The sequence below is a fragment of the Athene cunicularia genome (genome assembly GCF_003259725.1).
Source record: "Athene cunicularia isolate RWA chromosome 6 unlocalized genomic scaffold, athCun1 chr6_part1, whole genome shotgun sequence".
NCBI classification, from domain to species: domain Eukaryota; kingdom Metazoa; phylum Chordata; class Aves; order Strigiformes; family Strigidae; genus Athene; species Athene cunicularia.
Genome location: NW_020799105.1, coordinates 9221134 through 9248206, shown reverse-complemented (window position 1 = coordinate 9248206; position 27073 = coordinate 9221134). Strand labels below are relative to the sequence as shown.

General features: G+C 35.4%; 1 protein-coding gene across 7 annotated transcripts in view; it reads right to left on the bottom strand.

Annotated features, from left to right (window-relative positions):
- Positions 1-27073, bottom strand: part of CPEB3 (cytoplasmic polyadenylation element binding protein 3) — a 97762-nt gene that overhangs the window by 11637 nt on the left and 59052 nt on the right. For 5 of the 7 annotated variants that reach the window (XM_026851206.1, XM_026851211.1, XM_026851209.1 and 2 more), the window contains exons 5-8: positions 26833-26856; positions 21970-22137; positions 20046-20135; positions 165-283 (exon numbers count right to left, since the gene is read on the bottom strand). In XM_026851206.1, coding sequence (XP_026707007.1) covers positions 165-283; positions 20046-20135; positions 21970-22137; positions 26833-26856 — 401 coding nt within the window. The remainder of the gene's footprint in view (positions 1-164; positions 284-20045; positions 20136-21969; positions 22138-26832; positions 26857-27073) is intronic. The other 2 variants (XM_026851207.1, XM_026851213.1) reach the window with 1 other exon arrangement.

Sequence of the window (27073 nt, the reverse complement as noted above, 5' to 3'; positions counted from 1 at the left end):
GTCAAAACCATGTTATGCTGAAAGTTAATTCAATGTAACAAGGACAGCAACAGGAAATGAACAAGTCAATTAACTGTAAGTATTTATTTATTATTTATTAATTGAAAAGACTAACAGCAAATGAGTTAGCAACCAGCATAAGTGTCATTGCATAAGCTACTTACTGGTTTATCCTTGATTGTGGGACTTGACACACACAGGTAAAGTTTCCCATCTTCTTCCAGACAGGCATCTATCAGAGCTTGTACAGAGCTTTCTTCCTGGAACAGCAGAAAGGCATAACCTTGGAAAGAATAAAGGCACAAGAAAGAAAAAGAATAGATTAATCTATAAAGCTTTTTTAAAAATAAACCCAATAAGATATGCAAATTACAAATAAGGCTGTTAGTTTGTTTTCATAAATTAAATTCACTAAATAGATCATACCCTCATACAGTATTGATTTCAGAATGGAGACAAGAGCATTTGCTGCATATGAGTATGTTTATCTGGTTAATTAATTATTTTGTGCAGTGAGAATATAGGCTGGTGAATAAAAGGGTTCTTATTATCCAGTAACTGCATCTGAGCTGTTTATCAGTGGTATCTGCTAGTATCAGTGATTATCATCTTACAATGGAGGCACCAAGTTTCTGGCTACTATACATAATGAATAAATATTAGAGGAAAGGGTCAAAAAAGTGGACAGGTTAACATATAAGTACACTTCTATGATCACATACTTAACTATGGAAAAAATGCTCACCTAAAACAATAAGCACAAGTGAAAAAGAATGGCATGCATTGTCTTTTACTATGAGTCAAAGACCTGCTGTTGTTATTTATATTTAAATCAAATAGCTCAAAAGAAAGAAGAAAGTCGAATAAAAATTGCTCCAAGTGATTCAGAGTTTTAGAGCTTTAAATTAGCCAGTAAAACTATGTGTGTGGCATTCAGTGCTCTTCTCAATGCAGCTGGCAAGAAAGCTTTCTTCAGTTTTACTTAATGTTGTTAAATTTGAATGAAGATTTGACCCAAGCAGTCTATGTTTTTGCTACCTCAGAAGTGAAACTAATACAGCACACTCTACACTAAGCAAAGCCATCTAAAGACTGGCTGCTAGACTTGAATACAGCTGCCTGGTTAAAAGGATTTTCTATCGAGCATACATTACTCTCTTGCTCCGTAATCAGTACAACTAAGTTTTCTCACTTAACATGAACATGTTGGCTTTGACCTTTGTAATTTGGCACTTGTGGGTCTTACAGGCTACCCCTTTTCAGAAAATCGGCCGCAATTAGAGGCAGCTGGAGTTTGAGCAGGGACTGCTAGGACTTTCTCTGCCTAAGGCTCTTGACACAAACTAAGCGCCTACATGATGATCCACCGTATTTAAACTATGACAACCTTTGATATAGCTTTACACAGTCTATTCGGTATTAATGTAGTAGTGACTTACCCTGACTTTACAATGAGCATTGAGTGAGTAGTATTTGGCCACTCCTTTTTAGATACACAACTCTGATTTATACAAAAAATTAATATAGACACTGAAAAAGCATTTTCCTATGTAGAGTTATTTACCAGATTACTTCACACTACTATCTCTAGTCCTGTGTGACTTCTCAAAGAATGTTAAATTCCATGCAGTTGTTTTCAGAGGCAAAGAAAAGGTTTGCATTAACAACAGAGTATAGTCCAGAACACAGCTAGAAAGGCTGACTTGGCCAAGAAAGCAAACCAGTTTGATACCACTTTTGCTAGCAAACAAGGAACTTGCATACCTAGGGTTAGAGTAGATTAAAGATACCAGTCCCAATAAAAAGTGAAATACTTCTTGAGTAAAAACATCAGTTTTTTCTCTAGCTGATGTAATTCTCTTAAAACAGTCCCCTAAAGACATAAGCATACTTGAACATTTTAGCATTAGACTTTACAAAACTAATTACACTGAGTACAAAAATGTTTGCAATCACTATCACTTTTAGCTTCATTTTATTTTCCACTCATGCACTTATTATACCTTTCTCACTCCATACCATCCTTTCTGATTATATTCAATAAGCTCAGCAAAAACTTTAAACAAATTAAAGTGTCTTTAGTATTTCTTTCAGCCTTATAAAATGTCCCAGTCAAAAAACTAGATACTTGGAAAAGACTACCATGGCAACTTTATCTCCAGAGCCAACTGATCACACTTTATGGTTCAACCCAATCCTTGCCTCATACTTTATTTAAATGCCTTATGAGACAAATTCAAGGAAGTTGCAGTGTAGATCATTCCACTACTATGAAATCCAAATAAGGATACATGTAAATTTATGCATATTTTAAAAGAATAGCTTACAATATCTTTAAATAGATTTAAACATCTAGGATTTATCTTCTGACCAAACCATAAGATTTGAACTCTAAAAAATAGGATTTTGTCTCAGACTTTTAAACCAGAAAAATATTGGAAATTTCTTTAGCATAAAGACAAAATGAAAATTGGAAGTGTTTATTGTGGCTTAGTTACTTAGCAAAATTCTGGGCAACAGCTTGGGATGCTTCTTTCTTCTATGAAGCTTTTTCAGGTTTTTCTGGGTTACATCTGTGGTAGTTGGAGTTGACAGCTACTTGGGGGTACAGTAAATGGTATGATCATAATTTCCCAAACCAGTCAAAATTAACCAAACAGATTTTCTCTGGCGGGTAGATTACAAGACCAATCCAAGTTAGTAAGAATTCAGTTTTCTAACCTGGGGCTAGCGTCTGCCAAGAAATTTATTAAGTTAACATGCCCTCATTTCTGTAGATGTCTAACACATTCTCCTGCCTGCTATGGAGTCTGTATGGGCCCTCCAGACTGGACTAGCATGACATGATACCCAGCATTACTTCAAAGTGTGGTGACTGCACATCTATTCCAATTAATTCAAGGACTTTTGATATCAAGATTAACAAAGATAACACTGAAATGACAAATAACTAAATAACAGAAGTTCAGATAATATAAGGATCATGTAGAAGCTGATATGGACAAGTTAAAGGTATTCTTACTGATTTTCTAGAAGAGCATAAGGATCCAAAAAACTTCAATTCAGAAAGATGCAGCTCCTTCCCATGAGCAGTGGGAAATGCTAGGCATCACTATTACTGAAGACTTACCCTTGTCACAGTACCACTGTTAAGAGCTGCATTTGCTTGTTCCTACAAGCAAATATGTGCTTCCATGGATGCAATTCATTCGATTGGAACTCTATAGCAGGTGATGCACTTTAACCTCAGAGTAAAGTATAAAAAATGAAACTGGAAAACATACATGCCAAAATTGACACTGCATAAAGAATCACCTTATGCTAGAAACAACTTAATAATGAAATAACTTTTTTGCACGGGAACAAACCACTATTTTTAATAAAATCAGCCACAATTTAAAGAAAAAAAAACAGCGCACCAATCTGTAAATTAACAGTAATTCATTTTCTTTTTCAGTCAGCTTTATTAAAATGTGAAGTTTGGCTATAATTTTATAAAACTCTAAGAGTATTCCTTCATGAAGAGATTCTCAAAAATGTCTACTGTGGGCATTATATGCTGTTCTACCATGTATTTCTATTCCTATTTCTACTACACATAATGAGAGATGAGCCTAATCCTCAAAAAGCTTTACTGCTGCACAGCCAGTTGACTTCTAACATTCAGAATGGTCAATTATAGGGGCATCTAGGTTTAAAAGATATTAAATTGATGTTTGAAGACAGCAGATGAGTTAGAATTAATAAGATGATCAGTTTTCAAAACAAAAACGTACAAAATGCATTAATCCAAACAACTTGAATTCTTTAGCAGATGCTGAAAGTTGCTTCAAATTCCTTAGTATCGTGCACTTCAGCACATTCTCCTCTCTGTGCACCATGGGTATCATGTGACTTAAAGCATATGGGGTTTTTTTCCAAGTAGTAAGAGACATGAAGAATTTCAAAATTTTAATCCTCTATGGCAGAACCTTTGTAGCATGTGTGGTAGCATGTTGCAGACAGACTTCAGAGGTGATCCTTTCTTACCTGACCAGATGTTCTAAAGGTTTGAGGGCTCAAGCGACTGCTCCTGCCTTGGATTCCACAAAGTAAACCAGGCAAGATATTTGAAGCCCCAGAAAATAGCAGGGTACCTGACAACAGCTGAATATTCTATATACACAGCTACATGGCTTCTTGGCAGAGCAGAAACAATCCAGCTCCTTCTCAGCTGTTGGTACAACACATCACTGTAGTGCTGACAAGAAACATTGCACTTCGCAATTCACTGGAAAAAGGCAACAACGTATTTGCTGTAAGAAAAATCACCATAACTTTTGAAGAGGTACAACAGACGGGAGATGAGGAGATTAATTTTCCTAGATTCTGAAGCACAGCCTAGGAACTCCTCAGCCTTAAGCTCAAGGATTCATTATTTTATGGAAAGCAGAACAAGAACTAAGCTCCTTTGTACATGTCCCATTCTGACATCTAAACAGTGACACAATTTCCATATGAAAGTGTAATTTAGTCCAGTTGGTCTAATTTACTTAACCTTGCTGAGAACAAACTGGAAAATCTGGCATATATACTGTGTCCCACAAGCTTGAAACAAGGTTGTCACTTGAAACGCAAGATACAATTGGAATTACCATATAACGTTGCTATAGTCTGCAAAATGTGTTTTTGTCAGCCTAGACAGTCTGGAAAAAAAGCTCTATTGCAACTAATACCCACATCAGCATACTGTCCTTAATGATGGGAACCTTTCTGTATTACTGAAAGCATAATAAGGCTTCTGTGATCTTTTCAAAAGAACATGCTAGAAGGAAAGCTTATTAAGGTGCTTATTCTGCCTTTCTTATAATAGCAGAATCTTGATATTCATACGTTTATGTTAAAAATTGGCAAGTTGGTACAAATTACAGGAAATCATATTGGAGTTTTAGCTAAAAGTGCATTATGCCTGTGTTCTGCCCATCCTTCCTCAATCTAATTAAACTAAAAAGAACTACTCGTGAACATTTATTAGGGCAGAATGTGTACTAAGTCTATCACACAAGGGAAAAAAACTTAAGGGCCTTGTAGACACCATTCAACTTAGCAAGCCATAGCTGATAGAATTTATCAGAGACTACCTTCTTGTCTAGACCAAAATATTTCTTGAGAGTTAAAGATGATCCAACTTCATGCCTTTCATGGCTCACCAGGAAAATAGTGAAAAAAAAAAAAAAAAAAAGCAGCTTTATTTTATTCTTCTAAACCTGGTAACACCTTCCTTATACAGCTCCATCATTAGGCACATAGTTTGGTGAAGTATAATCACTGATTGTATTTTGTAACCCATAGGAGGAGGTAGAAAAGAATTTTGGTATACTAGAATTTTTACACTCCTCTCAGTTTAAGTGATTAATTACTAATGTTACAAGTGCTAAGGTTGTCTGAACAATCTCTACTTAGTGATTCGGGAATATTTCAGAAAGGTGCTAATGGAGTATCTGCGCAGATCTCGCTTAATGAAGTCCAGAGTGAATTTAATTCAATCAGTTCTTCTTGGAAATTTCAGTTAATTGTGAATTACTTGCATCTCTTTATATTAACTGAAGTTCACCATTTTATGCTCAACTTGTGAATACTAAAAATACTTTGTAAGTTCCTCTATTTGAGAACATCAACCATGAGCTGTGTCTTCTGGTACAAAGCCAGCATTTTGGCATTCAAACGTTACACCCCAGTAGGGAAAGATTAACCTATTTCTGGCGCTTAGAATCAGAGCTACTTTTCAAATAAAGAAAAAAAGGGTAATGAAGAATTATATATAAGGTCAAACAGTATTTGAATATACATGTCAGTGGTCTGCGTATCATCTACTGATTTCCTATGTAACTGACCTCAAATCCATAATTCCCAAAATTCAGCCAACCTACAAAATCAGGTATAGAAATCCTATTGTGATGGTCATCTGTTTTCAGTTTTATAACACTGATGTTGCGTGGCAGAACTAAGACAATGAAGAGAAGGACTTTTATCTTTTTTTTTACATACTGTATAGCAAATCAGAATAATCTTCAGGTATTCACATGTGTTAATTTCATGTGCAAAATGGAAGGAATACTTACAGGTGAAAAAAGTTAAACCTTTTGAAGCACATTTTCTTTCATTCTATCTTTTTAAAGCTTATAAAGTATCTTTTCTGATGTTTTTTATAGGTTCCAAGATTACAGTAAAATCTACCATTCACCTAAGATCTTTTATAAAATATTTCAGTGTATGTATCTACCTCATATTATTATGTAAAAAATAAGATGGAGTTAAATTGGCAAAGAAAATTAAGGTTCTAGTGTCATGTCTTTGGGTTTATTTTTAGATGGTTGAGATGGCTACCTCAAAAAGGTATATTTAAAATAGACTTCATTTCCCCATGAAACATAAATAGCACTTCCTTCTTTTATTTTTTTCTGTATTTTTAAAAATAGTTTTAAATTGAATTATGAATATATTGACTAGAACTTTTTATAATAAATTTGTTCTAAAAGCCCACAGCAAAGGAACATGTGGAAAGTGTGAAGCAAATTTCTAAGTCAGTTAATGTGATGACAAAGGGTCATTGCTCAAAGTCACTCTTAGTAATCTTATCAGAAGATGCTTTCAATATGAATAAAGCACATTTCTAAACCCAAAGATGAAATTACTATTGAAAATGAAACTTTATGAAAAATAAAAATCCAAGGTGTTAAAAAAAGATCCAGACTCTCTTTTAAACATTGCAGTGACATGATTTTTTTTTTTTCCAAAAAACATAAAAGGCTTTAAATACTTAAGAAACCTCAAAATAGAAAGGGCTGTAATCTGATTTAGGTACTGCAGAAGAGTGAAATTACGTATTAGTCAGGGCTGCAAAGATTAATTTCTTCTAGTGAGGCTAATTTTAAATGGCAGTGTATGACCCTGTCAGCTGATTCCTTTCTCTAAAAAACAAAAGGTGTACAAAGAAAAATGAACAGTTAGCATCTTACAGCGAGATTCCTATGCATTTTTATGTGTTTTTCAGAAGTACCAGACTAAGTCTGAGCAGTCTGATATTCTATATTGAAGACAGGTTTTGAGGTTTTGTTTGTTTTTAATTAAAGGTATGTAGGCATATCCTCAGTTCCACTGAAAAATAATTGTATCCTGAATCTAAATAGCAATGAAATGAAGCATACATTGTTAAATGGAAGACAGGATACATATCAGTAAGTCAGCAACAAGCAGATCATATGGAAGAGCTGAATGAAAAGAGAAGTTCTGTATCAGTAGCTTCAGCAAAATAAATGGCACGTCTTCATAATTCAAGTTTTAACCATTAAATAGTCCACATCCCTGAGATTACCAAAAGAATGGAAGCTAACATTTACTTCTAATATCTTACCATATCACAAATAACAGAGAAATTAAAAGCCTCTTATGTTGCCATAAATATTATTGAGAGTTTTTCCCCACATCTTCAATTTAAATGGAAAAAACCCCAACTAGCCCAACCAGAGAATGTCTGCTTGCTCCATGAGGACATGCATTATTTTTGGGACATGGGAGAGGCGCCCCAATGCTTCCTCTGCACTTCAGTGCTAATTAGAAAGGACAACATTTCAATAGTGCTGTAGTGCATATATACCACTAAAGATTAATAAAGTCTTTTCAATTCCAAAACATGTCAAGAAACAGAAAGAATTTGGTAGTCATTGCTACTTCAAGACTTTTACCACTTATGGGGAAAAAAAACAGTATACATACACCATCTCAGTTTGTTCTGTAGTAAAAATACACCCACCCACCTGTATTGAAAACATTTAAATGCCTTTTTTTTAAATTAAAATAATATTCTACAAGTGTACTAAAGCCTCTCTTTTTATCTGGAATTTTACTTTTACACTAGCGTAAAACATTTCAATAGCAAATTTATAGGGTTGTCTCCTCTTTCAAAGGTCACAGCCATTTTAAAACCAGACTTCAGACTGCAACATGATATACAACAGCTATAAATCAGAATTAAAGGGTATAAAAACATAAAAGAAAGGCTATAATTTACAGTTTGGTTTACTGTAGTTTTTAAGAGTAGTCACATGAATTAATCATATGACAAAGAAAGTTTTTTGAGGTAAGAGCTATCTTTGTGAAGTTTACTGGGTCAGCAGCAGGAAAAAACATGTATTTACATTCATAAATATCAAAAAGGTAACTAAATTCAGAATTGAAATTTTCAATTTTGGTTTTCAAGGGCAATAGAAAATGGTGACTGCTTTAGGCAGAGCAGCTTATTGTCATCATCTGGAGGAGTCAGGTCTGATGCTGCTGCTTTTAGTCTGAACAGATGGCTGAAAAGAGATCAGCTTCCAAGTTTGAACAAAACCTGTTACTCTTCTTTGCAAATACGCCAATTTCCAATTCTATTCCAAGCAACATTAACATAGAAAAATTCTAGATTAATATAAATCATCTGCTTGATTTTAGCATCTATTTAATGCATGGTATCAGAATGAGGTAAAATAAATTCAACACAGATTTTCAGGGGAAGAAAGCAAAGGTCCAAAACTCCAGGCTACTTTTTAGCTGGTCAGTTATGTTAATTAATAAAATTTTATATTGGGTTTTACAATATAAATGGTTTTAATTTTAAATTATATGTTTTTCTTAGAATTTATTTTTGAAGAAGAAAGGAAACAGCACTTACGAGAGCTGTGATACACAAAACACTTGGGACTGTTGTCAAAGTAAAGAGCTTCAGTCGAAAAGAGAAGATGCCCAATGTCATTTACATAGACTGTTCCTGATTTTGTATGAGTCCAGTTCTCCTGTGAGCAGACAGATAATCTGCACTTCACAGTAGTGAACTGTGCCTTGAGTGGAACTCAAGTTGAAAGACATTTCTTAAGACAGAATGCAGAGCTTCAGTAATAGGCTTTGACTTTTCTTCTTTTAATCAAGTAGTCAATTTGTCAATTGCTGCTGTGGTGCATTGCTGGTTAATAACTGGTTTGAATGTTCACCCATATGTGGATTGTGTTCAGGTTCTAGGTGTTCAAATTTCTTGCCTTTGTTGACTATATAGAAAAGATTACACTTCTTTAATAATGGAAAGTTTTTCCAAAACTTGACTACTCATAGTTGCAGAACAAATTTCTTAAAAAAAAACCAAAACAAAAACAAGCTTCTAGTTAGTGAAAATATGCATTTTTCTGGGAGATCAGAATGGTACATTTTACAAAAAAAAAAAATAAATCATTACTGGACTTAACAAATCCTCTAAAACATTATGGTTTTCACTTTATTAAAAGAAAACTGCACAGCCTCCATTGGCATACAACAGACTAGTGATTATACGACCTCGGTATAATCAGTAGCCACATACATCATAGGTCCCCAAAACAGGTAGAATTTGCATGGTACAAGTAGATAAAAACTGACAGCTCCAGCACTGAGATATCTGAGAGATATACCCGTTCTCAGCTGCTCCTAGCTTTTGAAATCAGAGACACATATATACACTGCTTTGGGCAGAGGCATCTACACTATCTTTCATTCCAGCACTAATGCATTTCCATTGCCAGTCCTAACCTCTGATTTGGGAAACTATAACTATAATTTGGGATACTACCTTTGAGAAACAGATGATTTATATATTCAGATGATATTATACTAGTTTTATATTACTGAATCATTATCTTAGGGGTAGAATTGCATGCATCACTGCAGTGATTCTAGGAATGGAATATGGAATATTATAAATATAATGCCTATAGGAATTTATAAAGAGAGCACAAGCTTCTAATTCATGAAATGATTACAACTGATCAGGGTGTGGGAGTAGGGAACAACTTATTTTTTAGATGACCTTCAGAAACAGTGAATACTCTGAAGTGCGAATACAGAATGTCTCTCTTCACCACCACCCTCAATCATCCTCTTGAACTTACTTCAATGATTTGAAAGAATTTGGTGCTTTATAAATTATTAGCAAAACAAGACATAGCACAAGCTATTAGCAAAGCACAAAATATTATCAGGTCCTCAAAATCACTATTCAACAGACTGCTTTTATCCTGGGGCCCATAATACTTATAGATTAATTCATACATTTCCATTTACAAAAGAAAAGGCATCATTTAATGAAAAGAGTATTTAGATAGGGGGTGGGGTAGGCACAAGCCACAGTAAAATCTACTTGGCTTCAGAAGTGGTTAATGAGAATCAGACAAACAACTGCTTTCATTTGACAAAAATGGTCTGGTTACTTATATATAGAAGTGATGGAAAGCTTTTCCTGTCCTTAGGTATGTTCAAATTGCAGGTAATCCTTTCACTTCTCCACTCTGTTTTTGCCACCTTAAACCTTTTTTTAGTGTTTTAGGCATCAGTGGATTTTGAAAGAAAATTTTGTGAGCTGTCATTCAAATCAGAATTAGCAGCATTTTCTTTCATATGTGTACTATGAAGTGACAATAGTGAAGAAGGAACATATTTTCAGCCTGCTTAGGAGTCTTTTAACCATTATCCTATGCAAAATTTCAGTATAAACAGTAGCTACATAGAATTATTTAATATACATTTTAGCTTAAATATCCATTCACTATTTAAATATATCCTCAATAAGGGACTTCTCAATCAGAACTCATGTTTTCTTCCCCATACAGACATTTCATATTAAGTACAAATCCAGTGGTAATCTATGCCAGACTGTATTATAACCTCCTGATTAGGCCATGTGTAATGTGTAAGCTACCCAGTGACTCCATTTGATATAAGCAGTATAATATACATGTACGCTCAGTTAGTGTCCCATATATCACAGTCTAATATATTTATCATCCAGAAAAATGACAGAGATGGATGCTCCTGAAAACGCATGATTCAGTGCTCTTATTTATGAAGTGTCATGAAGTCAGTCATCAAGCTCTATGTGCTTCCATTTTACTAAGTACAAAGCTTTCTTTAAAAGCAGATATGCATCTCCTGAAGTAAGAGCTAAAACAGTTACAATTTTGAACTTAACCCTGTCCCTGATTTGGATAGCTGATGATTTGTAAGATTCATCTATGAATATTAGAAAATAAATTCATAAGGGGCCTCCTTTCTCTTTGAGATCATCTTTAAGAACATTCAGATTTAAAACCTGTGATCACAACCAAGTCTAGCTTTATAAAAATTAATTGCCAATAAATTTTAAAAACATTTAAGTTGCCTGTAAATTAGTGTCAGCTACCTACATACTACAGAATACTGAATACCCAAGACATACTCCTGAAAACTCTAAGACTGCATACAATATTCACAAAACTCAAAACAACACATTCTTTAATAAAGACTATCTTTAAGACTTCCTGCTTCTGTCCAAAAGAGACATCAGTAAAGTTGTCTGAAATTAGGTTTTTTGGGGGGTGACCATCTATTCTTCAGATTACTACATCATTTAACAAAACACCTGTCTATTTTCCATTTAAAACAGGTATATTTAGTCTGAATGTCAAAATTTCAAGAAGTTTTACTGCAGGTAACAGCTACACAGCAATGAAGAAAAAATATGGGCACTATACACAGGTAAGTATTACTGAAAAATCCTAGACAATTATTTCAGCATCTGCCCAAATGAATTTACTGCAACAGTTAGTCCAGAAAGTAGATGCTTTGAACTGCTATTTAAACAGAACCTACTGAATTGGACATTTGATTGAAAGCTTGTGATAATGCATAGTGATCAGTAGATGCATGAACCAGACTCCAATCAGCTGCTCTTTAGATTTTGGAAGCAGCAATCCCCTTGAGAAAAGCCTTAAATATCAACTGTAACTTAACTCAGTGTAGTCTAATAAAATAGATAGTTTGTATATATAAAGTATAAGAAACCCTAAAGCAATCTTAACCCCTTAGTGAGTGAAAGAAAAGAGCTTGCCTCTTTGGCATATGACCAACAGAAAAGTATACAGATGATTTATGAAAAGTCTGTTCTGGAAAGAATATTATGCAACTCCAATATGTGACCTTTAGTTTTCCCTAAAGAGTCAGCAGACTTACCAAAAAAACCTGTCAGTAGGTGCAGATGCGATGTTTATGAACTTCAAAACTGTCTTTGCTGGAAGCAACAGATTTGCCTGATTATCTCTCCTCATGTAAAATGACCCATCGGTCAATGCAAAACTGAGAGGCATTAGATACAATTTAATAGAAGAGTGATACATAGACTACAAACCATGATATGGGCTTCCAAAGTACACCTCCGTAAATTACTACCAACAAATCAACTAGGTCTTTTAGAAACCGATTCTTTTCTGTGGGAAATGCAGGGCCTTTTGATGAGACTACTGATGGAGTTATGAGACATCCTGTCTTCTTCCAATAATCACATAGTCCAACACCAGAATGCAGTTTTATTCATTGTTCATTACTAGAATGTAATGCAGGTTGAATGCAGCAAAACAACCTTCCACATTGACTTCAGTGTTGTAGAAAAGGTATTTTGTTCCTACCAAAAATTTCTGAACAGCCTCTGAACAGTTATGACTACAAAACTCTTCTAGCCATTTATTGATAATACTGTAAAATGGAGGTACGTGGTTAACTGCAGTCAACTTCCTGATTATATAAACCATTTCCCAATAGACTCAGATATGAAAGAGGCTGGTTGACAGATGCATCTCCAGGTTGAAACTGAAAATATCACAAAAAGATTTTTTTTTCTGGAAAAGATACATTTTTTCTGGAAACTCTGGGGACTAGCACATTAGTGAGGGAGAGTATAAAGCCAAGTTGTTTGAATTCAAATTAGAAGTGCAGACATGAGAAACTGTAGACTTGTACTCACCTTCATATACCAAATACAAAAATCTTCATTTTCATGTGAATAATGAGTAAGTCTGACAGTAAAATTTATCACATTAGCAACAGGCACTGGAAAAGCTACTCTAGGACTATCACAGCCCTTGAACTCTCACTTTTGAGGCAACAGAACTTTTCTTGCTTAAATAATATGCTTGAGCAATAAAGACAAACCTAGGTGCTTGAGAGCTACTTTATTTCCTGTATGACACATTAGCCCCAAATGCATATTACTTCTTCAAAAACCAGAAAAGTGAATCCTTTATTTGTCTGTTGTACACATACAACATATTACAGTGCACAGACATCGTATTATCCAATGTGGTTCAACTGTTGATACTAAAAATGTTATTCATCTGAACAAAAGAACTACCAAAAACCCTAGGACACTAGTGGGTAACCAAAAACCTGGTGAGAATGTACTCCACCCTATCAGAATTATCTTAAGGACTTTGAAGTCTTTGAAGGGAAAAAAAAAAAAATGTCTACACATAGACAAGTGTCCTGTAGACTAAAAGTCAACCATAATTTCTTGAGGACAAAAAAAAACCCCAAACATAAATGAGGGATTTATTGACAGGAGAGAGATATAAATTTGGACAACAGCCGCCTTCTGTGCTACAGGCAGAAATTAATTTGGTTCCTTTACATAAAATCTCACAAAAACTACTCCACTTAGGAGAGTGTCATACAGACTGTTATCAAGCATGTGGCACTGCAAGATCTATTCTTACAGAACAGTAATTGAGAGCCACTATCAGTAATTGCAGCTCAATATCTGCCCCTCCCTACCCAGCTCCCACAATTTGGAAACAGTCCTGAAAAGGAGCTGATTCAGTAATTGTGGGCATTACATCAAATTTATCATGTCTTGATTGGAAAAAGCTTTCTGACACCATATAAGGAGAGTAAAGAAGAGAGATAAGGAGGCAAAAAGGATGAAAGTGTTTTTTGAAAAATAAGATTTTTGTCACATAGGAACATCTGGTTTACACTAATGAGAGAGACAGAAGCTGGCAGGGTTGGATTTACTCTGCTTTATGACTTTGTATTAGAACCCAGAACCCCAGATTTAATTCTTGAATTTTATACCTCTCATCCTTTCCAAACTTGCACAGTCCTGGCTCTCAAAATAAGGCTTTCACTAATAGCCTAAATTACATTAGGAGTATTTGGCTACAATTACTGTATTCTTCTCATAATAAATAGCCTTTATTTACTTATTTTCTTACTGTAGTAATAAGCAACTAGTAAGACTGATAGAAACACGTTTACTACCAAATTCTATGGAGACTATGGATGCTGAGACCCTTCTGAAGAGACCTGGTCATTCCTTAGATGCTGACTGAAGAAGGGTCAACAAATGCTTGCTAAAAAATTGTGGTTTCTTCAGGAATAAAAAAAATCTATAGCAACTGAAAGAAATTAGCAGTTCTGAAAGAAAACAGCATTTGCTGAAAGCAACATGAAAGCTGGGAGAGAATAATCCTGAAATGCTACTTCAGAATCAGATTTTTTTCTGATAAGGCTTGATTGCTCAAATATATTTTTATATTTTGCCTCATCAGATTCTTGTTTACCCCTAGAAAAAGAAATTGCAAATGGCATAGCTTTAGGGAGAGAGATTCTCTTACATGAAGCAAGCTCCTTCAATGTTCTGTGATAACTGGCACACCATTCTCAAAGACAGACATTTTAAAATCATCATTATCAGTATACCACTGAGAATCTTCAAATATTTAGGACAAGACAGGAAATAGTGTGAAGAGCTTTACAAGGGGAGGCTTAAACAAACGTCATCAAAAACCTCAAAGAAATTTTATACAGAAACAACCGTAAATTACACAGCTACACAGTACTACGTACTGCATTTTGCTATCACGTATTTTGTGAATTGCATTGATTTGGGATTATGCTGCCCTGCTGTGGGAACACAGGGACTACAAATTACATACATGGCCTCAGATATCAATAGGTAAATGACTGATATTGTGTACATGTGTGTTGGAACATACATAAAGTTTAAAAAAGTCTTGCATTACTATTTGCCATACAGCATATTTCTGGATAAGGAACGTCAGCTTTTGTTCTAGCAAATATTATGATCTCTGACCTCAGTTTTTAAGATACAAAGATTTGGTAGGCATTTTATGTCAGCCTTTGGTGGTATGGTATTGGACCAGTTAAGCTAAAGCAATTAGTTTCAGTTCAACAGACTGCTGTATTTGGACAAACCAGATAACTTCTTGTGAATACAGCTGATGCAATCAGAACTAGGACTCATACTTTCTCCTTGCAACCATTTATTCTTGCTCCTCTGCAGTGGCAATGGAATTAACCATGCAAATGGCCCTCATCCATGAAATGAGTATCAGTCAGAATACTACCAACAACAGTGTTCCCATCTAACATTACCTTAGGGATCATCAGGAAGGCTTATACAGTCTGTCCCACCAGTTGTTTTAAATTAAAGCATGATAATCACTTCATAATGTTACTTTGTGCAACTTTGCATATTCTATTTTCTTCTTCATGAGATCTTGTTCTCCTTAATGTCCTCTGTGGAACAGTAGGGACAAGTGTGCTTATTTTTATCAAATAACAGAATAACTAACTGAAGAACAGGGAAAACACAAGAGGATCAAACTGCTTCACCACACAGCTAAATCAATAGTAAATCCAAAGGATTCCTCCCATTACAAACCCATCCTATCTCCAAGTTCTGCCACACTTCATTTTCTCACTCTAAATCTTACCAAACTTCAGTCCTCCTAAATGGAAAGGAACAGAGGAAAATTTTGTGTAATTTCAAAAAATATGTTGTGCAGTTTTTAGTGATTGCTAGAAAAATCATAGTTATCACAAAGAAAAATCAGTAAAGACCTTTCTTAAGATAGCAATCTGTTAAAAAACCTAAAAGAATGTTTTTGAAACAGTTGGCACCATCTGTTTAATTAAAAAAAGGGGGGAAAAAAAAATTACTGTAGTTAGCATAAGCATTGCTTAACTCAGCAGACCAGCAAATAAGTAAAAAACCCATCGATTTCTATTTCAATGAAATACGAATTATCTGGATTTTGCCAGAGAGAAACAGTCATGGTGTGTGTAACTACATTTGATAACATTCTTCAGCTCATATTTCATTATTTCTCAACGTTTCATAGGTACTCCAAAAATACTTAGCCACAAACCACATTTAATTCCCAAAACTCTCTGGTTAAAGCCAAGTAAACACATTACAAACTGGGCATCTGCTTACCCAAGACCAACACATGGCATTTATAATTTTGCCAGTTCCGTTACTGACATATCCCAACAGATGCCAAAGAAAGTATTTCAAAGACTTTTCAGGCAATAGAAATGAATTGGCCTTATTCAGAAGCAAAGCATTAAAATCACCTCATGGACGACACCAACATAAAAACATGGTACTAAGCTTTACAATGCACAGGAGGGGTAAAAAGAAATGTTAAGGCAATAATACAGATGCTCAGAACTAGAAATAGGAACATCTCATACACATTGTCAGCTGTTATCAGCTTCTCTTGCCCAAGTGCATAATATACACTTTCAGTGATAAAACAGCTGGGTGCCATCAGTCCCTCTTCCCCAAGTAACCTAATCGTTTAATTGTGGTAACCAATGCATCCTCTAAGGGCTGTTTGATCTATCAGATGATTTTGGTTTTGTTATTATAATATCCAAAACTCAACCACTGACCAAGCCAGATTGCTTTCCCAAACACATGCTCACAGTATAGTCTGTGATGTCAGGCAAGAGTCAGTAAGGGTAACAAAACCCTAGAATGTCTGGGAAACAGGAAAACCTGGATAATGTAGATAGTATAGATGTGCCGGAGGAATATGGTACAAACACATCCATGTTGCTCTGGAATCCTGCAAGGTCCAAAATCATAATGTTGTCACTGCAGTGAAATAAACCTTGTGTAACTCACTATGCTGGAGTGCAGGAAGTTCAGTATATTTCACACACAACCGTTTATGTCTGTCTGGTCCAGCACTAAATCTGAGGTAATGTGACTAAGCAGACTTGTGGTGTCACCATCCTGCTCAGGATACCAAATCCAGGAAAACCTTTGTTCAAACTCTACTGCACAATGTTTCTGGACTCCAGATAGTCCTGAAAACAGTTTACATGCCACTGTACCTAAGTTAATCAACCATACCAACTAATAAATTAGCTAATAAGGCTTACTAGAACTAGCTACATATCTATGGCCTGACTTGCTCACTAAATCAACCAGATAAAGCCCTCAAGGCGGTGGCAAGAGAGGTCACTAGCCTGTAAGCAACATTTTATTTTAATCTTTCCGATTTCATGCTTGATCAGATTAGCCATGGCTAACAGTTCCTGCAGCCTTTTGTTCCTAGCCCTAAGAATATCAACAAAGTGCTCCTAATATAGTGCGACTATTCATATATTGCACCAACACAGTAAGCATTCCACAAATTCAATAAATTATACCAGTAAGTAGATACTGGAAGTCTGTATTAATACACTCGGGACTGTGAGGGATGACAGAAAACCAGGATGTAAAAAGGATCCAGTGTAAAACTTAGCTGACTGCATTGACCCATGGCATCAGCTACTGATGCTGTCTGCTCCAAACTTCTAACTGAATACTTAACAAAGCAAACAAAAAATTACTGAAGTTTGTTATAAGTCCAGAAACTGACCACTGGCCTGTCCCTACAGACATGAAGAAGTAATGAAAAAGGCTATCCATCAAGAGGACACTGAAGTCTGTCTGGAGGTGATGGTGTATTTTCAGAAAGAGCAATTCAATTTCAATTGAACATTCAAGTAGGTGGGAAAAGCCTTGGAGGTCAGGCTTTATTAATGTGTGAACAAAGATCAACGTCCCCATCATCACCACTGCATTCCAACAACCCATTTTTCTTGTTTTCCTTTCAGATTGCTAGCACACAAAAAACAACTCATTCTCTCCTCTATAATTTAATTTGTTTGGGGGTTTTTTTGGACATATTTTCCATTTGAAAGAATCATATTTAAAATGTCAGAGAATGTGCAGGCTACCAATGAAGCATGGAAGAGATCTAGAAAAAGGAAGGGAGAAAACATTTGAATTCATGAGTATTTGACAGATGAGTAAGTCATATCACTGAATTTTGCACCAAGCATAATATCAAATATCTTCATTTCACTGTATATTTTTAACAAAATGCCTGATACAGCAAGAGAGATTAAAATAAAAAAGTAAAAAACCCTACAACTTATTTTTAGTTCTAAAGGAACTTCTAATGAAAAACAGCAATGAAGATATTTTATTGTGGGAGCTCTGTCAATGATTCCATAACAACTATGGGGAAAAAGTACTCTTTAGAAATATAAAATAGACCAAAAAGCTGTGAAAAAATTATAATACACATTCAAGCTTTACCCTTTGACTCCTGGTAATAACATTCTGTCTTCTATGCAGATGCAGCCTATATGGGAATCACAGTAAATCAAGTACATTTGACCTACCGAGCTTAACATGACTGTAAGTGAATCTCAAAGACAGGAATGCAGGACGTATGATGCTGCAGCCCTGATTGATAACTAAGAAGTCAGTTATAAATAAATCTGGAACAGTTGGGATTGACTGTTGTTTAGCACTTTCAGACAGACATTCGGGGCAACTGGCAGGGGCTTGGAAAGCTGTTTCCTATATTAGAATCATGACAAAAATAGAAGTGAGGCTGCATTCCCTCTTCTTCTGCTAAAATAGATCTTACTCAGAAACATTTTTACAAGTTTGGCGAGGCATAACTAGTCCACTGTCAGATACAGAACAAAATCATAATTGGAACTCCCATGTTGATCTACCATGAATAGTTACTTATTGAATAAATAAGGGGAAAAAAAAAAGTGGAGAGTACTAGGAGTACAAGGAAAACCTCCTTTTACACTAATTTTTTCTTTTTTTTTTTTTTAACTTGTAAGTGAAAGAACAATCAGAATTCACTGGCCAGAAAGACCTAAAGACTAAGAATAAAATAAAAAGGGAAAATCATACATTTTACCATTTGTCCTTAGGAATATATGGGGGGTTTTAAGGTTTGGGGTGTTTTGTTGCTGGTTAGGAGGTTTGTTTGGTTTGGTTTTAAATTCAAGAACAGATGTTGCATAATAACTACTGACAGCAAGGCTGAGTTGTGAGAATGGAACAGGAAAGAGGGAGCATGTATGGAGTTTTGTTCTGTTTTTAAGTGCCCCAAATACTATTTACAGGGCAAGCATTTGTCACAGAGTTGTCTTGCCTCCAGCATTTAAGCTTCCAGATAAATTAAGTTGGCTTTTATTTCTGTGGGTTTTACGCTCAAAATATATCTACCAAAATATTGTGGGATTACCTTGTTCTCTGACTGAACACCTGATTGTTTGGCCAAAATAATCAAGGGCCTTAATGAACAATTAAGAGCTTTCAGAGTCAGTGAGAGCAGAAAATCTTAATGTATAGATCAGAAATTTTGTCTATAACTTTATGCTACTGTTTCAGATCATGAATGAACTCCCAAACTATATGCAAGAGGCACACGTGACTTAGAAAGTATATAGTATAATACAATATCACAGGATATTATTAGGATACAATAAGAGCAATCTTTTAGCCAAGTAACTCCCTCAAACAGATTTCCCATAAACTGTTCTTTCTCAACCAAAACAGGTCTGCATAGTGTTTTGCTGACAGATTTGAAATTGGCCCACCTGCACGCACTCTAAACCACCCCGAACCAAATCAGCTCCAGCCTAGAAACTCAGTAAGCCCTCATGCAGACCTTGTGGTTCTGAGCAGGATCACAGCTTCTTGTGTCAGAACATGCACGAAGCAGACTTATGCCTCTCTACAGAATATTGTGTCCAAATCCACCAGTGACTTCCAGGTATTATTCCTAGAGTTTTTACAATATGCAAACTGCAACAGAAACAGCCCTAGGACATTTCTGCAACTTGTCTTCTAAATTAAGGCATGATTCAAGGACTCCAGGCTTGCTGAAGTACACACACAGGACCACATTTCAGTCACTGCATTGTGTTGTTTCTGTCATGACAACTGCTGAAAATATGCTTGTTGAAAGAGAAAATTCATTACAAAGAGTCAAATCTTTTATTTGTAATGGATTGCCACACTGCAGACATAGTTTCCTTTTACCAGAACAGCCTGCATAAATGTATTTTAAAGTAATTACCTTTAGGTGGAAAATATGACTTGCTTTCAGCTTTGTGAGGCCAGTCCACCACAAGAGGTCCAAACCTACGAAAGCTGGCAGTGATCTCATCTACAAAAAACAAATGAGGCACCTTAGAGAGAATCTGAAGTCTGACAGTGGCAAGTTAAGAAATTCTTAGTTTAAAAAAAAACCAACCAAAACAAACGACTATTTTCTACACCTATTAAAAATAGTGAAAACTGCAACAATGTACATAGAAGATGCCTAAATATTCTTTCACCCATACATGACTGCTTAAAAAACTAATTTTATATTCCACTAATGCAAGTTTGCAGCAGGATTAAATGCCAACATGATCTATCAGAAGTGAATATGCTTCAGCTGCGATCTATTTCTAATTATAGCCACAAAGCAGGGTCAGATGCAGCCACATGGGACTGACGGAAGAGCGACATGTCATCATGGCCACTCCTTGTAGCATGCCCTAGAAAGCAGGCTGTATCAGGTCATGTGACTGTGGGGATTTCACCTTCCTCAGTCCCCTCTGGAAATCTGGCTTGAATTACCAAGTTATTTCTTTGCTTTTTAAGCACCAATTTAGAAACACTGTGGAACATGCATCTCAAACTATCCTATAGGACAATTTTGTTTTATATCCAAATGCCTCAGAAAAAAGTATTTTGAGGTTTTTTTCTTAAAAAAAATATATTTTTTCTCAATGCATTTATTTATGTACTTTAAAGAAAGATTTAGTTTAAAATTGTGTCTAATATGATGCTAGATAGATCAGAGCAACAATCCATCAGGAGGAAAGTTTGAAGACCAAGGCAGTTGTTTTTTAATTTTTTGATTGCTGTTTGAAGACAAGTCTCGTTTATCCGACCCCATGAGCTGCACATCAGATTTTTCAAGTGACTAGAGCCACAAAACACATACTATGTAACTCAGATGCTGAAGGAAAAAGTTGTTACTGGAGTAGACCTCCCATGGAAGACGGTAACAGCTCCCAAGTGGTCATGTTACTTTCTTGCAGGATAGGCTGGGCATATATTTTGATTCTGAGTGACCCAGCAAGATTCATCAGTTGTTCCTGTTGGCCTGCTTCTTCTCACAGCTAGGGATTCAGATAACCCTGTATCAACAGTCCTGAAACTCATGGTGTGACATGGGAACTACATTTGGGCTGTTCATAAACCACAGACTGGCAACTCATCTTTATTAAAACTGCACGTGGTTTAGGCTTCAGTTAAGTAGATCAGAATTGGAGATCCCTCTTCTTTCATTATAAGGCATCCTCGAATTCATTATTTATGCCAACTGAAACTAGACAGTGGTGGATTCCAGCTATACTATGAAAAATACACCAAAAACTGTCACGATTTTGGTTTGGGAGTCAGGGTATCTGGGGGGGATACACAAGTAGAGCAGATATTGATTGAGAAAAAACCTGATCATCTCTACTAAGCTGGTTATTATTTTGTAACGATATTAATTGCCCTGCATTTGTCAGCTGAACACTGCATATATGCTGGATATAAGAGCTGATTAATTAGAGACCAATTTATTTTGGTAGGACTGTATTAACAGAGATCTTAAAGTCAACCACATCTTTTAAAAAGTACAGGTAAAGACTATCGTGTAGTGACAATACCCACTAAGCTCCCTTTTTCAGAGGGAACACATGCTGCTATTGCAGGTTAGAAGACCTGCTATGAAGGCATTTCTGTCTCCATCTCTTCTGATCTACAGTATAAAAGAATGTCAAGTAAATTCTCAGGTGTTGCAGGGGGTGATGGTGTTTGTTTGTTTTAAGTAATGCCGCAAGCACTACAAGCGACAATACCTGGGAAAATACATTTGTTATAATGAAAATATGACCTTTTAAAAGTAATTATATGGAAGCAAATTCCCACATCTCACCAATATAGTTTATTTACAGTACCTTCATCAATGTCAGGAGGAAGACCTCCAACAAACACCTTTCTAGAATAGCGTTCCACTCTTTCACCATTCTGACAACGTGTTGGAGAGCTGAGACCCGATGATAAAGACTGATCACCATGACTGTCGTCTAGGAAGCCATCTTCAAAAGGAAAGAGTGAAGACCGACCTGTAACAGATTTTGTAGTATCTATAGTTAAAGCTATTTCCTGGATAATTAAATATTTCAGTAAAAATTGTTATATTCTCCTTTTACTGTTTTGCTTTAATAGAATTTGCATTAAAGGGCCCAGCTAAGTGGTCCAGTTATCCAAATGATGTTCATTAGTATTGCTTCTATCTTTCCAAGACTATATTATGCTTAGAAGACAATAAACCTAATTTAGCTTTAAAGCAAACCCTTACAAAGGGTTAGCAATGAAAACCAGCAAGTTATCTGATCAAATTGAGCATTATAGCTATAGAAAGAATGTTTTTAAGATTTACATTTCAAACCCATTCTTAGAGATTTAAACCTTCCATAACAGATCTTGAAGGAATGATCTTAAAGAGCAGATCCCTCAAGCCTTTGCACTGCAGAGCAGGACAGTCTCCTTCAGAGTGCTTTATAGGGTCCTAACCACAAAGGCTGCATCACTTTCTCCTTGAGTGAATGAAGACCCAGTCTGAGTAGGGGGGCAAACAGCAAAATAAACCAAGAAAAGCTTTGTATTGTGGATATTAAACATGTAGGTGAAGCAAAAAGCGTAGCTAACAAGAAAAAAAAAATCTTTAAAATCTTATTAAATAAACCACAAAAAACTTGCAGTTGAAGAAATAAAAGTGGTTAGCTAGGACAGCCTGTCAAGCTGTTACTCAGTGTTAAAGCACACTTTCAGTAATGACAAAAAGCAACATAAATGCCTGCTACTCTGTTAATGAGAACTTATTTGCAATCATTTGATGCGATTACCTTGTTGCTATTAATACCAAAGTATACACACATTATCTTAAGAACAGATTTATTAACCCAAAAGATAAAGAAATATTCAAAGTCTGTACGTAAGCAACACTGTAGAACACATCAACTTTAGAATTTGCTAATTCCCTATGCCCAAGTTGAAAAATAAATTCTGCAATGTAGAGAGATGTATAAATGGGAACCCCATGTCAATTATGAAGAGGCTAATTGTCTGCTCATATCTTGGGAGGATTTCTCCCAGGGATGGAAATTACAATTAATTGATACAAACAGTATATAGGGGGGTTAATTACAAATATAAATAGTAGGACACACAATTAAATTCCAAGGTAATGGATCTGACATGAAACTGACTTTCAGCAAGACCTAAGGAAGAATTAACACCATACTGGTATTAACAGCCCAGGGAAGTACAGGAAATAAAAACAGAAGCAAGGAGAAAAATCAAGACATGCAGAGGGGCTCCAGCCAGAAAAATGTACACTCTATTGGTAACAGAGTAGTAAAGGACAGATTACAAAAAGAAGCAGTGCTCCTATATCTGGAAAACAAGGTAACAAAAAACAGGAAAGATGTTTTGATTAACACAGAGCTTTTTTTTTTTTTTTTTTTTTTTTTTTTTTTATGAACACCAGGCACTAGACAAGTCTTGATTAGAAAGAATATATTGAATGCACAACATTGACAGAGATCACAGATACAAAAATCCACTGAAGCAAAAATCCTACTGTGCTTTTAAACACCGACATAAAAAAAATGGGGCAAATGCTACAATCAGAGAAGGATTTAGTGACACTACTCTTCAAAGTCCAGTATAACTGGTTGTCAGAAATGGTGGATTTAGCGCATAAAACAGGAAAGACTATTGATGAATATCCCATTAATAGACAAACAGGTCATGCATGTATAAACATACGCATTTCAACATAAAAGAGAACACATGCATGAGAGAAATAATAATTAGGAAGGCTAAAATTGTGTTAAAATATTACATAAAAAACCCATTGAAAAGTATGAAATTTGAAACTATCTGTAAGAGATTGACATTGCTAAGCAGCTAAATAATCCTTTAATTCCCACCCCCCCACCTACCTTCTTGTAAAATACAAAACAAACAACAAATATTAGCCATTAGTGGAAATTGACATATCAAATTAATAGATACTAGAACATGATGTTCAACTAAAATACAGGTCTAAAGAGTAGGCTGGATAAGTGCCAAGTTCTGAAGGAAATAGTAAAAATGCACAGTAGCTTAAAAAGCAAGATATCGCCTCACAAGCCAGATGCTTGACAGTCTGCAAGCATTATATTCAAGTAAATGCAAAAGATGATCTAAAACTTTGTAGTTAAGTCAAGTATAGAGTTAAATGTATGAAGCATACATTTTAAATAATGGAAAGCATATAGACAAGGGAGCAGAGAATGATTGTTCACTGTCTCTTCCAATAAGGGGAAACTAAAATTCACTGAACACAATTTCAAGGCTGAAAGCAAGACAAACTGCAAAACCCACTGCCACAGGCTTTTAGAATGCTGAGAAGTCTATGTAGATTCAGAAAAGGCAATGAGTAAGAACAGGTGAACAATCCATTCTGAAGCAATAAATATTGAGACATCACCTCAAGAAACTCCCAGAGACAAATCTCTGGGAGAGTATTATGGGAAAGCATCACTAAACGCCCTATTTTTATACTTCTGCGCCCCTCCCCTGACATGTCTGAGTTGTCAGTGTAGCAGAATAGATTTGGGGCTGATTTCCCATAGCTGTGCTTACATCTGTACCTCAAAACGGGTTGTAAAAGTTAAAACCAAGGCACCTAAAAGAACATGACTCGACAGCTCTGAGCATGATGCTTACAAAGAAATGCTCACCTCTTTACTCAAAGAAAACAAAGGATCAAATAGAGAACTGATAGGTTGTGGCAAGCACCAAGAAATTCCTCACAAAACCTCTTGTCACTGAAGATGCTTAGTCACAGTGACAGAATCAAACACTAATTAAAATATCCAAGTATAATAAACATGAAATGAGTCCCTGCACAGATTCGTCTCTGTTTACCCTGTGTATTACCACAACACAAATGGTAAAAACAATAATAAAGGGAGATATATGAGAATATTTGACAAACACCACATCATTTTTTACCAGACTATTGTAGAATTTCATGTTTCTTAAGGTTAAAAAAGCTCAAAATAATTATAAAATACAAGGTAATGAAAAACCATGAATATCACAGATGGTATGAATAAGGCAAGTCACAAAATCTATAACATTAATGACAAGACACATACACACACACACACACACACAAATCTACTTTTTACTATAGAAAACTCTGAATTTCACATAGGAAACAATTGTTATGGAGTGAAACATGCTTTTTGGTAGAGTAAAAAAAAATTTTGAAAGCCCAGCACATTCAGGACTTGTTTGCCCTGTTTTGTCACCACTATAGTTTTTATAAAACAGCCTATACTGTATTCATCACAATTACCGCCACATTACTGTATTTCACTTCTACAAGTAAACATGAGCTGCAAGAAGTTAACAGTGACCAGCTCCCACCTTCTTTTCTACTCTGTTATCATTTGATCAACCTGGAAACACTTCCACAGTCTTAAAATGAAATTAAAACAGTGTTCACATGAACAGAGTATACAATATATACTCCACATACTTTCCAATTTGTTTCAGTACCATGAGAGCACTGAAGAAGTATAAATCTTAGGATGCTTTCAACATCTGTTAACAATAGTCCATTCTCTGGACACAGGGAAAAGTAGGAAAATAAGTTTGTGGATAATACTCAAATATTTTCTTTTGCTTTTAGCTATTTTTTTTGGTTTACCTATAAAATAAACACTGAAACCAGTTGACTTTGAATGAAATCAGCTCAAATTCTCTATTATAAACTGTGTTAGGACAGCCTATATGGCCTACTACCTTGATTCATACAGATGTGCAAACTACAAGTTACTTATATGCTATTGGCTTGATTGTGTGGCTAGGTTTGTCTCCAAGCTTCTTCACAAATGTGATGCAAATTATACATTATGAAAGGAAGCGATGTCACATGCACAGCTGTCAAAGAACATACATGAAAAAGAAGATTAAATGAAGTTTAGTGCCAAAGTACCCCAAGAAGATGGCTCTGCCCAACTCTAATTATTGAAAGCTGCAATCTTCACTGTTATTTTCTCAATGAAAAACAGTCTGCATAAGCTACAGCATGGTACATAAATGTAAACTACAGTAGTAGCTTTCGTGGTAGTCAATGAACTTGCTTTTGTCCATGTTCAGTAATCTCTCAATAAATTTATATGCAGCACTGTCATTTGTAAAATGTTTCCAGTCTGTTTTTATTTTTTACAGGTTGCCTATGATGAAATAAAGCTAAAATGTGTGCAAATGTTGTATCTTTTGTTGCTATTATTAATATCCACTGTTGAGGATAGGTATTAGTATTGGTATTTACAAAGTTCCACCTAAGGTAATCCAGCATAATACTCAAGTGTGAAAGGTGTTTAATCTAAGAAAAAAGTATTTTTGAAATTTTTAATGTACGAGCTAAACATTGCATTTCTACTAAAAAAAACCCAAACCTGGAACCAATCTTTCTTCTGGAACACTACACATTTAAAGTCATAAATGTGTCATGAAAGAGTCTTTACATTCAGTTTTCCTCCAGTCCACTAGTAATAGCAACACACTTGAAGTTATCAGCATTGCTTTAAGCTGCTATTAAAAAGTCTTGCAAATGAAGAATATGAAATTGATTTATACAAAGGAACTGATCAACCAAATAATGTTAAAACTGGTAACATCATCTTATCATAAAAGAACCAAATATTTATTTTCCCCACTATTCAGCAAACAAAACATTTAGTAAATACTTTTACCTCTTCTCCGCCCATAGCTCCTGGCTGCATGTAAACACAGAAGAAAATTGTCGGTACAGCTGTCATTAGATTTAGCTCCAAAACCAAAAGAAAACGTAGCTTCTACCTTTTCTCTTTTGCCCCGCCCACCATAAAGAAGAAAAAGACATTAAAAAAGTGCAAGATGAAATTCAAACAACCCAAGAAAAGAGAAAAAGTTTGAAGATTACACAGCTGGGGGGGGAGGGGGGGGGGTGGCACC